This window comes from Pagrus major, chromosome 16 (assembly GCF_040436345.1).
Source record: "Pagrus major chromosome 16, Pma_NU_1.0".
NCBI classification, from domain to species: domain Eukaryota; kingdom Metazoa; phylum Chordata; class Actinopteri; order Spariformes; family Sparidae; genus Pagrus; species Pagrus major.
This window is the reverse complement of record NC_133230.1, coordinates 5,732,305-5,746,009: the sequence shown is the minus strand read 5'-3', so window position 1 is coordinate 5,746,009 and position 13,705 is coordinate 5,732,305. Positions and strand designations below refer to the sequence as shown.

General features: G+C 38.8%; 2 protein-coding genes across 2 annotated transcripts; one reads left to right on the top strand and one right to left on the bottom strand.

Moving 5' to 3' along the window:
• The first annotated feature begins 2,353 nt into the window (after nt 1-2,353).
• Nucleotides 2,354-11,009, top strand: adgrf3a (adhesion G protein-coupled receptor F3a). The gene is made up of 16 exons (XM_073483112.1): nt 2,354-2,401; nt 2,506-2,518; nt 2,621-2,749; nt 2,853-2,888; nt 3,095-3,198; nt 3,314-3,372; nt 3,457-3,581; nt 4,908-5,156; nt 5,246-5,389; nt 6,405-6,519; nt 6,729-6,801; nt 7,093-7,281; nt 8,300-9,625; nt 9,709-9,750; nt 10,799-10,834; nt 10,920-11,009. The coding sequence occupies exons 1-16, from the start codon at nt 2,354-2,356 to the stop codon at nt 10,974-10,976; spliced, it is 2,745 nt and encodes a 914-aa protein (XP_073339213.1). The 3' UTR covers nt 10,977-11,009.
• A 303-nt stretch (nt 11,010-11,312) lies between these two features.
• On the bottom strand, nt 11,313-13,541 carry LOC141009989 (ankyrin repeat domain-containing protein 66). Its single transcript, XM_073482739.1, has 3 exons — nt 13,393-13,541; nt 11,619-11,847; nt 11,313-11,444 (listed from the first exon to the last, which is right to left on the bottom strand). The coding sequence occupies exons 1-3, from the start codon at nt 13,529-13,531 to the stop codon at nt 11,324-11,326; spliced, it is 489 nt and encodes a 162-aa protein (XP_073338840.1). The 5' UTR covers nt 13,532-13,541; the 3' UTR covers nt 11,313-11,323.
• Between the last annotated feature and the right edge of the window lie 164 nt (nt 13,542-13,705).

Sequence of the window (13,705 nt, the reverse complement as noted above, 5' to 3'; positions counted from 1 at the left end):
ACTGGTCAGTTTGGATATTTTACACTACTTTGCATCCATAACATGTCATGTTTTAGACTAATGGAAAGAAAACATCCAAATACATATTTAGTTATTTATTTTAGCTCAGATTTCTGTTCTGGACATTTATGTAAGTTAGTGTATATTTAAGTAGATGGCCTACATATTTAAAGAGGGTAATCTGTAGAGTCTTTCCTTGAGTGAAACATCTGAATTTTTCCATGACCAAAAGTTACGGTTTTTCAGCCACAGCAGTTATCATTTTGACTTTTTAGTCACTCACAAATCTCCCAACTTTATGAAAATGTCATACCAAATCTGTTTACAATATAAGCCTTTCATTATACGGTATATCGACTGTATGTAGAGATCAGTGAGGAATCTCCATCAAATGGAGCAAAATGGCTTAACTTTATGATTATAATGTAACATACAACAACATGTAACACATTTTTGATCAAACTAGCCTAATTTGATTATGTTTTTGTCAGAATGTCTCTACGAAGCATAACACAAACAACATGTGGTCTCCGTATTTGAAAGTCAAATGAATCTTGCATGACTGTTTCCTTTAACTTTGCATGCCCTCAGTAAACTCTTGCAGCTATTCCTGATAAACTGCTGATATACTGTTTATGACTGCATTTCTAGCAAGAGCTGCATCAGTGGGCGGCTGTTGTTCACGGGCACAGAGAGGTTCTTCTAACGTCGTGAGACACTGCTGTGATGGTTCACTGATACAAACTGAAGAAAACAGGTGAGCTGATCTTTCTATTCTGATTATATATCATTAAAACACACGTCATATTTTCCTACTAAACACATATATTATGTTTTATACATGCATGCTGTCAAAAATACACAGAGCAGTTGAATGCATTGGCACCTTGTTTTACAGAACTGGTAGCACACATTTCTAACATGTCTCAGCTGTTTTAAAGATTATTATTATTATTATATACATTTTTTCAGCTCAGTTGTTCCTTCTGATTTATTCTAACTGCTGTGACAGATAATATGTTTTTGTGGGAAGCTGAGCTGCATCCTCAATTTTTTTTTTCAATTATGATTTTTATTGTTTCCTTTACAGACAACAGTAAAACCGTGTTACACTGTACAGCTCACAAAAGGATGTTGACAGACACATGGGACAAAAATCAACAACAAAAATAATAAGGATCAGATAAATAAATGAGAAAAATAGATAAATGAGATAATAATGAGAATAAAAAATAAGAAATAACTTTAAATAAGAAGAAAAAAAACATTACATCTCCAAAGTAAGATTAAGATTACAACAAAACCATAAAAATACTACTGAGGTCTATACAGTGGATAAGGATATACATGTAGATACACAAACACAAATCTCCATACACATATCCTCTAAGCGTATATACACATACACCTCTGTATACACAGAAGGTGCCTAAATGGACACTATTTTCTCCCATCCCCTCGTCCTACACCTGCCCCGCCCGTGAAACACAGAGCACTGTGGGCTTGATTTAGATTATATGTATGTCAAATTTAACTTGGGTTATGTTTCCCTAATCTGAGTTTAAAAAAGGGCCTCAATTTTCCACATTTTCCTGTTTATTTTGTATATCAATCTCTCATAAGAAGTTTCTTACCCATTCAGAGTGGGTGGGGTCATGTCCCCCCTGTCCAATGCCGGAGTATGACCCTCTTAGCTGTAGTAAGAGCAACCTTCAGCCACCGAGCCTTCTTCACACCAATTCTTTCATTCCCAAACTGTTGCTGATCTTTTCCATGATGTGAAGATTCTGATAAAATGCACAGTTAACTTGAGTTCTTCCCCTTAGCTTTTAACATGTGCTTTGTGGTTTGGTTGATGCTGTAACATGACTTTTTATTCTCCTTTTGCAATCTCCAAATGCCTGAGGAAAAATAACTAGTGTTACCACACCTGTTAGACTGGGAGTGCTGCACAGTGTATTAAATACTGGTTATTTCAGCTGCTGTCACCAGTCTTAGTTTCCATCATATTCAGCCTATGTTTATAGGTCAACCTATATTTTTACTCACATTTGTGCATTTTGATTGACATGAAACAAAACACATCCCTTTACCCTTTTCTTTTGACAAACACTGGATTAAAACCAGATTTTAGGAAAGTAATGTGTGTCAAAAACATCTTTCCTGCATGCAATGGTTTGATTATTGACACTATAGCCAATGGAAATGTGAACATGAGGGTGACAAAGAGCCACAATCAGCCCACAGGCCTACGTTTTATGATGCTGACATATTATCAGCAGTCAGTGAACAAGCTTTTGTTGAGCACAGGCCAATGCAAATTACTTCTTATGTTATTATTTCCAGGGACAGGATGTGGCTCTTTATATTGCTTTACATCTTGGGGCTAAACATTTCTCAGGTACGTCAGTAAGATAAGATCACCTATTATTAGATCATGGAATTAAAGACTACAACATTAAATTGCTTTTGATTTTTGATCAAGTTATTTTTTCTCTTTTACAGGCTGCTGGACAGGGTAAAATGATTTGTATTTTGAGTTTCAAATTGAGCAATTCAAGCATAACGTTCATCATCTAACATTTTTCACTAAGTTGTCTGTCTGTTTTGAATGTTTCAGACAATTCAACACAAATGTACTATGTCAAACTCATAATAGAGGAAAGTGCAATCGGGAACATAACTGACTTACTGAGACCTTTTGTGACAGACACCAGACTGCATGTTGACGACCTTCAAAAGACAACAAGTAAACACATTTAATGTTTCAAAAACTGAATGTTCTGGCTAATTTTGATTAGAAAAAAATGATTCTTATAAAGTAAAATGACTCTGCTTTTCTTTCTAATCAGCCTGTCAGAGTGACTCGGCCAGCACAGAGTGTACCTGTGAGCCTCAGTACAGATGGAGCGATAAAGTTTGTGAATCTAAACTGAAATGTTGTGGCAACAACAAATGCACCTTCCCCAAAAAACCTCCTCTCATGTGTGTTGCAAACACTGCAGGTATTTGGTCGTTTCGACTGTGTTTGCATCGGCATATACACTATGTGTATGCAAGTGTCCAAAGAGCTGACAACTTTTTTTCTTCGCAGCTACTGTCCAGGGGTTCATTTCTGTGCCAACAAAGTATAGTGACTGTCTGTCAGAAAACACCACTTTGAGTTATAAGACCTGTAATAACAAACTGTTAACAGAGGTAAAAACAATGAATAAGCAGCACATTACTCAAGTACCTTTATCAGATCAAGAATAGTGTATTTGCCAATAATATACTGCTGTGTGTACATTCATGAAGAGTTGTTACCTTTCAGATGAAAACAGTGTACAGCACTATAAGGGGATTTGACAGCTTGACAATTATCAACTACAGGTACTTTGTTTAATAACTAAAAAGATTTCTGTTATTTTTTTCTTCTTTTCAAAATATAACTCACATCTGTGTTTTTCTCTTCAGGGTTGGAAGCATCATCGCAACTTTTGAGATGACCATTGCTTACCATCTCAAGCCCCAAGATCTGGTTGACAAATCCACTGAACTGACCAAGAATTTGTCAGGAATTCTTACTATGGAGACTGCAGGTAAACATATCTATTACCCCTTTTCCACTGGTCAAAAATCCCACTTAAACCTGCTAAGATCAGGCTTTTGTGTGCAATGGGAATGTGCATTTATACCCGGGTCAATTGACTCTGCAGTAGACGCGGGTTTTTATCACCTCGGCTCAGCTGTGATCTAAACCTAAGACCCGGGTGAACACGCTCAATTCCGCCGCGCAAAGTGATGACGCGTTATAAACATCTGGCGTTGGCGCATAAATAAGGAAGTAATGGATGCGGTCTATTGAGGCACGTTTTATTACTGGACACAGTGTTGGTGGAGGAGCCCCGTTCATTCCTATGAAAGCTGCTCAGTTGTGTTTTAAGCCCAAAAAAGCTTGACGTCCTGGCTATAAAAATACGTGAATCGCCGACCAACTTCCGCCAAGCGCCTGGCTAACTTGAAGGCGGATAAAACAATTTAATCGTGCGGCTCTTCTAGACTTTCCAAATGTTATTGGAGCGAATGGCTCAGATTTTGATAGTGAAACGAGTCATTCCACAGGGGTTGTGACGCTCAAAGTAATGCATCCACCGTTTTACAGACGCTTCTTTCACAATGGCTCTATTGTTGTTTTCTCCTCTGTTATTCAACAAAGTTTTTTTTTTGCAGGTGTTGTAAATTTAACGATGCCACCCAACCCTGTGCGTTACAAATCTGAACACGACCTCAGATGCACAGTACAGGAGGATCTGGGTGTCAAAGCAGTGTGGCAGCTGACAAGAGGGGGCCGAGTGTTTGACATAACGACTGGCTCAGAGGCAACTCTGAGATTTCAAACAAAGCAGAGTGATGTCGAACTTCAGAGAATAACAGAACTCTGGGCAGGTACATCTATTTCAGCCACTCTATTTACATTTCAGTACATTCACTTAATTTTAAGGTACTTGTTTTTGCTACTTTACACTTCAACTCCACAGGTAAATGTTGTACTTTTTACTCCACCACATGTATCTGAGAGCTTCAGTTACAAGTTACTTGATAGGTTAAATTGTGATCTGATTTTACGCATCATAGTCTGTTTACAGGTCTTGGGGATTACTACTACATATGTGAAAAAAGATGCATGAAAGTCTTTTGTGGTTCGCTATACATTAAACTACCCAATAGAATATGAAATAGTTAATAGTAGCTCCAACTGGACCAGCTGCAACATTAAAAGTTGCTTAATGCCCTTACTTAAATTAAGTCATCATAAAATGGAAATATTCAAGAAGTACGAGTGCATCAAAATTGTACTAAAGCACAGATAAAATCCCACATAAACATAGACGTAGTGGTTTTAACTCTGTTTTCCTATTTCTTAGGAGAGTACATATGTTTCTACCGCCAAACATCAGAAACATTCACCATAACTCACAAAGCCAGCGCTGTATTGGACGTATGCCTCCTGCCAAACATTGAAATCACAACGCTTCCAAGTTTTCCGCACTGCAAAACGAGTACAGATTTACTGAATCTACAAGTCAAATGTGAGATAAAGATGAGCAGTGAAAAATATGACGTGAGATGGACCAAACAAAACATTGAAGCAAAACTGAGAGACATAACTCGTTGTAAGAACATTTTCTTTCTCCATTCATTTAATGAAACCTTGTGCAAACTTGTTGTGAAAATACATAACATGCATGTTTGATCTTTGCAGATTCTTCTGAAGGAGTAGATGTTAATTCGGTTAGCACAGTTATTAAGTGCGACTCACCCCTGAAGAACTATAATGTAACATGCACCTTTACGAACAGGTGCAATCAAACGAGATCTTCTTCAGCAAATATCAACATTATATATGGTATGTTTATAGCTTCGTCCGACATCCCTCCATTGCCCTCAAATGGACACTAGTATGAAAAATACAGTATCCATAGAATGTGTATTCCTTTTAGCTGAAAATTTCACTCCAATGCTCAGCCTTGGATTGATATGTGAATTATGACACCTGTCAGAAGATGCACAATGATGATGATTCATAAATTAATGAAATCTTTTCTATAATTTTCTGCACACTCTTAATTAAACTGTAGTAGGCAGGGCAGTAGGGTGATTGTCTCGGCCGTGAGCCTTTAAAGCAAAGCAATATTTCTGCCCAGTCGCCAGAATAAATGTTAACAATGTATGTTGCTGCAAACCACAGCTGTGCTGAAACTACATTTCTTTATGTTGCAAGTTTAGTTTCTTAAGGTAACATTTTTCAAAATTTCATCCTGTGACAACGCTATGCTTATGGTCTGCTTAGGTTTAGGCAAAAAACCCACCTGGTTAGGGTTCAGGAAACGATAATGTTTTGGTTTAAAATGCCTCTTTTGGTCAACGCTTACTTGACTTCCCATCAAACATCTCTTTTACTGTCTCCACAAATGCGGCTGGATATTGTCTCAACGTCGCTCTTAAAAATATTTACTGGTGTAATGCTTAAAAATGGTGAAACACCATCTCGAACTGCCGTCGCTGGCTTGCTGTCAGTTCATAAAGATGTAATACGTATCAGTGGTTTGCAGAAACATCAGCTTCCAACATTTTATCCTGGTTACTGGGCTGAATATCTACTAGCTACAATATGTCACAGGTTGCAGGTAATCATGACCTAGGCTGCTAAATTTGTGAATAATCGGTGAGATTGAGATATTGCCATTTCTCCCATGAAGATTTGTGGACGTGCTGCCTTTAAACCTTTTGGCATCCAGCAGTTAGAATTTCAGATTATCTTCTTGTTCAACCGAAGTTAACTTTGTACAGATATTCGTTGTTTCAGTTAACAAATGTAATAAATGATAAATAACATCTCTCTTCACCTTTCTTCAAAACAGGAGATGATAAATTCTGTGAGGCTGAAGGTGACTGGGAGACAACCAAAGCTGGATTCACTGCAGTGTTAAAATGCAAGGATGCGGCTGGAATAAGACGAAGACTCTGCAGAGAAGGGTACAGCTGCTATTAATGATTATTTTCATTGCTGTTCCAATCAAGTCATTAAATGTTTGGTCCATATATTGTCTGAAAAAAGGCATTTGTTATTGGTTTATTAGGCAGTTTTGCTTAAAAAAAGACTTAAATGTTCAATTGGTAATCATATTTGTTGACAACTAACTCTCTGTCGACCCACTAATCAGTTAACTGACCAACTGTTTCAGGGATGGGATATGGAATGACGAGGTCTCATCGTGTGTGAACCAGGACCTGAACAGTGTGCTGGAAAAAGCACTGGTAAGCCTAACTTTCAAAATAAAAGGTCATAATTGAGATCGTCTGAATTAAAAGCCACTCAGACCAAACCAACTTATAGTAACATAATATGAAGCACCAAATTAAAGTAGCTGGCTGTTAAAAGCTGTTCTGTGAAAGAAAGATATATTAAAAATAATATTTTACAGAAAGGATTCTCTAGTTTTTACACAGTGCCTCAGCTTCTTGGAGATGAAATCTTGAAGCGATAACAGACGGACCACACTTTGACACAGTTAATCATCACCCATACACCCATCACTGTTGTTTCAGATTGCTGACATTGGACTTGGCGAACTTGATGAAAATGCTGCACGTGTATTTTCCCTCCTTGATGCTGCCACTAATAACTCAAACACTATCAACACTGACGCCAATGTTAATGCATCTGTTCAAGTGCTCTTTACTTTGAGTGAAAAGAAAATACAGCCAAACAAAACAACAGCAGAGGTAAGCATTACAGTTGTTATTTATATTTATTGAAAGTTATTAATGGGTTTCAGTTTCTTTTTTCTACAAGAGCCATTCATTGTATTTAAATTCAGCAATGTCCTCTTTATACAGTAGTTGTCATTGTTAGTGGCGGAGTCCGCCATTCCTGTGGGTTCAAACTGCCCAAGCAATTTCTTTAATTTGTTAGTCGTTGGCCTTAACAATTGATTGCCAGTTAATCATTAATAATATATTAGTTATGTTGGACATTTCTCCAAAAACAAAAAAAACAAAATAATGACTTCATTTTTAATTGCTTAGCTCCCGTCTTTCGCCATTCAACAAATACAATGTGATAAGCAAGTATTTGTTATTAGTAACAAGATGCTTTGTGATGTATTTATGGCCATCACCGATTGTCGTTTAGCACATTTTTAATGGTTAAATTCTTACTGTTGATTAATCGATTTACACTCATTAACATTCCAAGCTTATGTCCATGAGTTTCCAGCTGCTACTGCTTCACATTCAACTGGTGAATAACACGGTGGCTTTTATTGTTCAGGAGCAACAGCAAATGCAGTGTAGCGCGTTTGCGTTGAGAAATAATTGGACATACCTCACATGACTGAAGCTAATGATGCTATAGCTGCTATTTCACTGTGACTTTAACTTCTCAGCAAGCTGACTAACTTTACTGTGTGCTGCTGTTGTGTAGAAAACACCGGGTTGCTCGCGCCATGATAGAAGAAGGCAGATATGTGACCAACCACAGGTGTCAAATAAACCAGGGCTGAAATCTTTAAAGGATATGTTCAGTCATTCAGAAAATTCAGCCATTGTCCACTCAGCCTCATGCTGATGGAAAGACAACAACTTCACATGAGGCTGAGTGGATAATGACTGAATCTGTTCTTTAACCTGTCAATAATGATTACTTGGAGTTAATATTCATTCTTAACTGTCAAACAGACACATTTTTTTATGTGTCTGTGAATCTTTTTCATTATCAATCAACTGTAATTGAAACAAGCTTCTTTCTTTACAGGACTTCCTGGATTCATCCAGCAATTTGCTGGACAAGTCTCTAAGCAAAACATGGACTAATGACCATGACACAGGCAATGCTTCAATGGCTGAGAGATATCTGACCTCTGTTGAGAGAATAATCCAGATGGCAGATATAAAAGACGTCCCTGAAAAGAATAACATAGAGGTAGCCGTACGCAACTGCTCACAGGAATCAAAATGCACCAACGAGGTATTTGGTGTCACCGTTAATCTCAAAGATCGAGAACCAGGCAGTGTAAAAACAGCTGGGTTTAAAGAACTGGAGAACTATCTGCCAAACGACGATGACGAGTTCAAGCCGAACAGCATTGTCGTGTCAACAACTACTGAAAGGAAACCATCAGATGAAGTTGAGATTAGACTTAACTTCACATTGCACAAGCCTAGGCCTCCCAACGTTGTGATAAAGTGCGTGTCATGGGACAATAGCTCTAGAAGATGGTCAGACAGAGGATGTGAATGGATAGGTGAGGCACAGTGTGTTTGCAGTCATTTGTCCTCATTTGCCATTCTAATGTCAAGGTTTCCCTTGGACATACCTTGGATAAACGAGGTAACCTACGCCGCACTGGCTATATCAGTCGTCTCGCTCATTATTAGCCTTGCCATAGAACTGACCGTCTGGGTCGCTGTGGTTAAGACGAGTACTTTATATTTACGCCACACTGCCCACGTAAACATTTCTCTATGTTTGCTAGTTGCAGATATCTGTTTTTTAGCATCTTCTAAGCCAAAAGATATTTCAGTACTCTGGTGCAAGACCGTTGTGGTGTTGAAGCATTTTTGTTACCTGGCCATGTTCTTCTGGATGTTTTGTCTGAGCACCACGCTTCTCCATCAAGCAGTTTTCCCGTTCCATAGCGTGAGCAAGAAAAACTACATGAAATTTGCATTAGTCGTGGGCTACGTGTGTCCTCTGCTTATTGTTATTATCACATTTCTTGCCAACAAGGGCGGTGCTGAAGGCTATTACTACTCCAAAGAGACCTGTTGGCTGGTTTATACTGGACTCATGGTAGGGTCCATCCATGCATTTGTCCTACCAGTTGGAATAATTGTTTTCATCAACATTTTCTCCATGCTGGTGGTAATCATGAAGCTTCTGGATCGCACTAAGGTTGCAGAGGCATCTCGTGACAAAGAAAAAACGGCTGCCATAACTGTCATGAGGTCAGTTATTTTTCTGACCCCAGTCTTCGGTGTGACTTGGGTCTTTGGCTTCGCTGTGATGCTTCTTGACCTCACAGACGGCCCTATAGCCTTCGCAATCAATTATATCTTTACCCTGCTGAACGGATTACAGGTATAGTCAATATAACCTTCCACTAAACATCTGGAGCAGTATAAGTATTTCTTGCTCAGTGACCTTTGTCATTTCATTTGCAGGGTTTGTTCATTTTGTTAACAACATGCTTGGGGGACAAACTGGTAAGGTGGTTTTATATGTTAAAAGAAAAATTTACTTTGGTAGTGGGCCAGCAGAAAGTATTCTGAATACTTAAGGTCCAGAGTGTAGGATTTAGTGGCCTTTAGTGGTGAGGTTGCAGATTGCAGTATCCCTCCTCTACGTTGGAGGGTGAGATGCAACAGGCCCTCTCTTGTGTCAGTGTTTGGTCTGTCCACTCTGGGCTACTGTAGAAACATGCAACATGGCCGACTCTGATGTAGACGACCTGCTCCCTCTGTAGATACAAAAAGCACAACAGTTCTTAGTTTCAGGTGATTGTACGCTAATGAAAACACAATTATGATTATTAAATTCCATTTCTATGCCCAAATACTCCTTAATCCTACATACTGGACCTTTAGAGCACAGAGAATCAAAGAGGAAGAGCTTTTATTAAAATGCCATTCTGCAATTATATCAACCATACTAAAGATCAGAATTCACTGCAGCCACATTTATAGATGGGTTAAGTTGAGCAATATTAGGTAAAAAAAAAAAAAAAAAACCTAACACACTTGTTCATTGTTTATTATACTTTAATGTACAGATAAAAAAAAAACAAGATGTGTGTTTATTCTGTGATCTTAAGAGGTGGTGGTTGGCAGATTTAGATCTTTTTTGACAGAGTCAGGCTAGCTGTTTCCCTCTATTTCGAGTCTCAATGCTAAGCTAAGCCGCTAACAAGCCACTTGCTTCAACTTCAAACATAATGAACAGATATTGAAGTGCAACAGACATCTCATCTAACTCTTGGCGAGAAAGTATTTCCCAAAATGTCAAACCATTCCTTTAAAGAAACACACTCCAGCTTAAAATGTCCTCAAATATTAGAGTGAAGGCATTTTTTGGTAATTGTAGTGATCTTCAAAACATCAACAGATATCTTGCAGGATTCGCGGTCACTGTTGCCACTGTACACCAAAATCAGGGAGTGTTAGAGTTTTTTAAAGAACTGTGTGATTAAAAATGTTATAAACCACAAACAGGTTGTATAGCATCATTAAAATTGTTTTAATTCAACTTTGACAGACCCGTGAAGCACTGCTGAATCGTCTGAAAACACGTGTAAGTGCAGTAAACTGGGTTCACTCATATGTAAAATACCACATGGGCTGATAAGTGTAATACATCTCTCTCCTCTCCTCTCCAGGCTCCAGCATCCATCTCTGAGAGCTCCACGAAGTCAGACTCATTTACGAAGAAGTGAAACTCATCTCAAACGTGTGCACTCTTCAACAGCGTAGTACTACGCTACATTTACTCTCTGGTTTGATTATTTCTTTGTTGTTTATTTTGCTTCACTAGTTGTGATACAAGTTAAAATCCACTACAATATTGAAATGTTTTGTAGATATCTCTGTTTCTTATAAGGCATAATTGGGAGCTGGAATCTGTGTTTGTAACTTTAAATTAACTTAATATTAATGTCAAGCAAGTCTGTATATTAGATGTTTTTCATTAGTACTAAGCACTGAAATGCCACAGAAATGCAGTCAACAGAAAGTCACACTTTGTTATGTATATGTGAGCCAGGCCTATGTCTGTAAATTGCTTTTAGAGATCCTGTTTTTTTTCATTTTCTTTGCCCTGTTCTGCCCACTCCTCGTCTGTGTCGTCCATTGATATCCCTTTTTGGGCTGCCATCTTGCGGTAGGCCTGGCACTCAATTTCTGCTCTGCGACACACAAAAACAGCCATTTATTCGTTAACTGCTTAATAATAATAATCATAAAAAGCTTTGTATATAAAAGAAAAGGTTGATTGAAGTGTAATAATCTAGAAGGTGTGATTCATAGAATAAAATAAAACCAGTGATTGAAGAATTGAAAATCTGGGCTTCATTTCATACTTCTTAAGGAATCGAACGCAGTCCAGGTGTCCATATATTTCAGCTATTCGCACTGGTTTGTCTCCACAGCAGTCCTCCTTGTCAATAGGCGCGTGGAGGGAGTGCAGCAGCCGCAGCACAGCCAGGCGGCCTGACTCTGCAGCAAAGTGTGCGGGGGTCCATCCGTGCTCCGTCCTCAGGCACGGCCTGGCTCCATGCTCAATGAGGATCCTGACCGTGTCTGTGTGTCCTGTAGAAAAGACATCACAGGGTGATTTGAATTACGCATTTAAAGGATAAGTTCAACCACAAATTAAAATTCAGTCATTATCTACTCACCCTCATGCTGATGGAAAGTCAGGTGAAGTTTTGTAGTCCACAAAACATTTCTGGAGCTTCACAGCGAAACAGAGTTGCAGCATTCTCCTAAACAACTTAAGTAGATGGTGACATTTAAAATGTGAACAAACTGGGAAAAAGCATAAAATGGCTCCGTACAGCTTTTCCTTAGTAATCCACAACCCCTGAAGCCCCGAGATCCTTAAACGATTTGAAAAGACCTTATTAACAGCCTTCGTAAGCCAAAATCTTCACCACAGCTGCAAAGCTACAAGCGTTAGCGCGAACCCCGTCAGAAGTGGGTGAACAAGCTTGACCTCTCAGGGCTTCCAGAGACTTGGATAACGCCGGGTGAGCTGTATGGAGCTTCAGTTGTTTCTTTAGCTTTTAAAGCAAGTCCCCATCTACATCAGTTATGTAGGAGTTGTTCAGGTTGTTTTGTGAACTACGAAACATCACCTGACTTTCCAACAGCATGAGGGTGGGTGGATAATGACTGAATTATTTTATCCTTTGGGAACCTGGTGATGGTTAAGAAACAAATTGCCATCTACTGTGCTAAAGGAAAATCTTGCACCGACAAGAAGAAGCAACAAGAGGAAGCATGGAGGACACAATACAAAAAGCAATAAATTCAGTAAAAAGGGTGCTACTAATTGAAGGTGAATGTTTAGGATATGAGGAGATTTAGGAGCCGAAACAGGATATATTATTCATAATTATGTTTTGATTAGCGTGTAATCACCTTAAACATACAATCATGTTTTTTGGTCCCATACAGTGGGAAAACAACCTTTTTAATCTACAGGGGGAGCAGGTGCTTCACTGGCTCTAGAGTGCCTTTTTTCACCTTTTTAGCAGCCAAGGTATGTGCAGGGTGAGACAAGGGATGTTCAGTTGGTACCGGCTAGATGCCACTAAATCTTACACACTGGACCTTTAAAAGTACAATCTATTACGCGAATTTAAAACAACAGAGCATTAGGGGTTGAACAATTAATCAATTATTGATCGATAGAACATTTTTGGCAAGAAATGCAATAACTGATTAAGGGGTTGTCAAGTAAAAAACCTCAAACATTCCCAGTTTCTCTGATGTGACCAGTTGCTGCTTGTTTTTTATTTTTTCTGTTTGTTTTATGTCAATGCAAACTGAATATCTTTAGGATTAGCCCCGCTGTTCAGACAAAAAGACAACATCTGAAGTTGACCTGTTGAACCCTGGGAACTTGAGATGGACAGCCAAACGAAAATATTTGAATAGTCAACTACAGTAAATATAAAAAAGTCCCCTAGCAGGAAAGAGGGAACATGCAGTACGATACTCTCCACTTTCATTCCTGTAATATTTAAAGCAGTATTTGCATGGCCCCAGGTGTAAAACAACTGATATTTGAGACCTGTAGGTGTTATCAGGAAAAACGATACAACACACTTCCACTGCCCCACACGCTACCTTTAGCTGCTGCCCAGTGGAGAGGTGTCTTGTAGCTCCAGTCGACGTCCCTCTGATTGGGATTGCATTTATTTTGCCCCAGAATCTCCTCAACTTGATCGAAATCCCCCGCAGCTGCTGCCTGGTGCAACTCCGTCATGTTGTTACAAAGGTTGCCTAGCAACAGTATGTCAACACAAGATGGAGCCAAGCGCTAACCTGCACTTTCTGGCAACACACTGACAAAACACAATCTCTTTTTGGACCTGGAACTTTGTATACTGGGTGGCATGTATCGGCACAGTTTTTGTTAATAGCTCTATATGTTGCCAGT

Excerpts from the sequence above, each read along its gene's own strand:
- LOC141009989 (XM_073482739.1), bottom strand. The coding sequence starts at position 13,531 with ATGACGGAGTTGCACCAGGCAGCAGCTGCGGGGGATTTCGATCAAGTT. Across the intron at positions 11,848-13,392 it reads CCACTGGGCAGCAGCTAAAG|GACACACAGACACGGTCAGG; the intron begins GTAGCGTGTGGG and ends TCTTTTCTACAG. Across the intron at positions 11,445-11,618 it reads TGCGTTCGATTCCTTAAGAA|AGCAGAAATTGAGTGCCAGG; the intron begins GTATGAAATGAA and ends TGTGTGTCGCAG.
- adgrf3a (XM_073483112.1), top strand. The coding sequence starts at position 2,354 with ATGTGGCTCTTTATATTGCTTTACATCTTGGGGCTAAACATTTCTCAG. Across the intron at positions 6,520-6,728 it reads CGAAGACTCTGCAGAGAAGG|GGATGGGATATGGAATGACG; the intron begins GTACAGCTGCTA and ends CAACTGTTTCAG. Across the intron at positions 9,626-9,708 it reads CCCTGCTGAACGGATTACAG|GGTTTGTTCATTTTGTTAAC; the intron begins GTATAGTCAATA and ends TTTCATTTGCAG.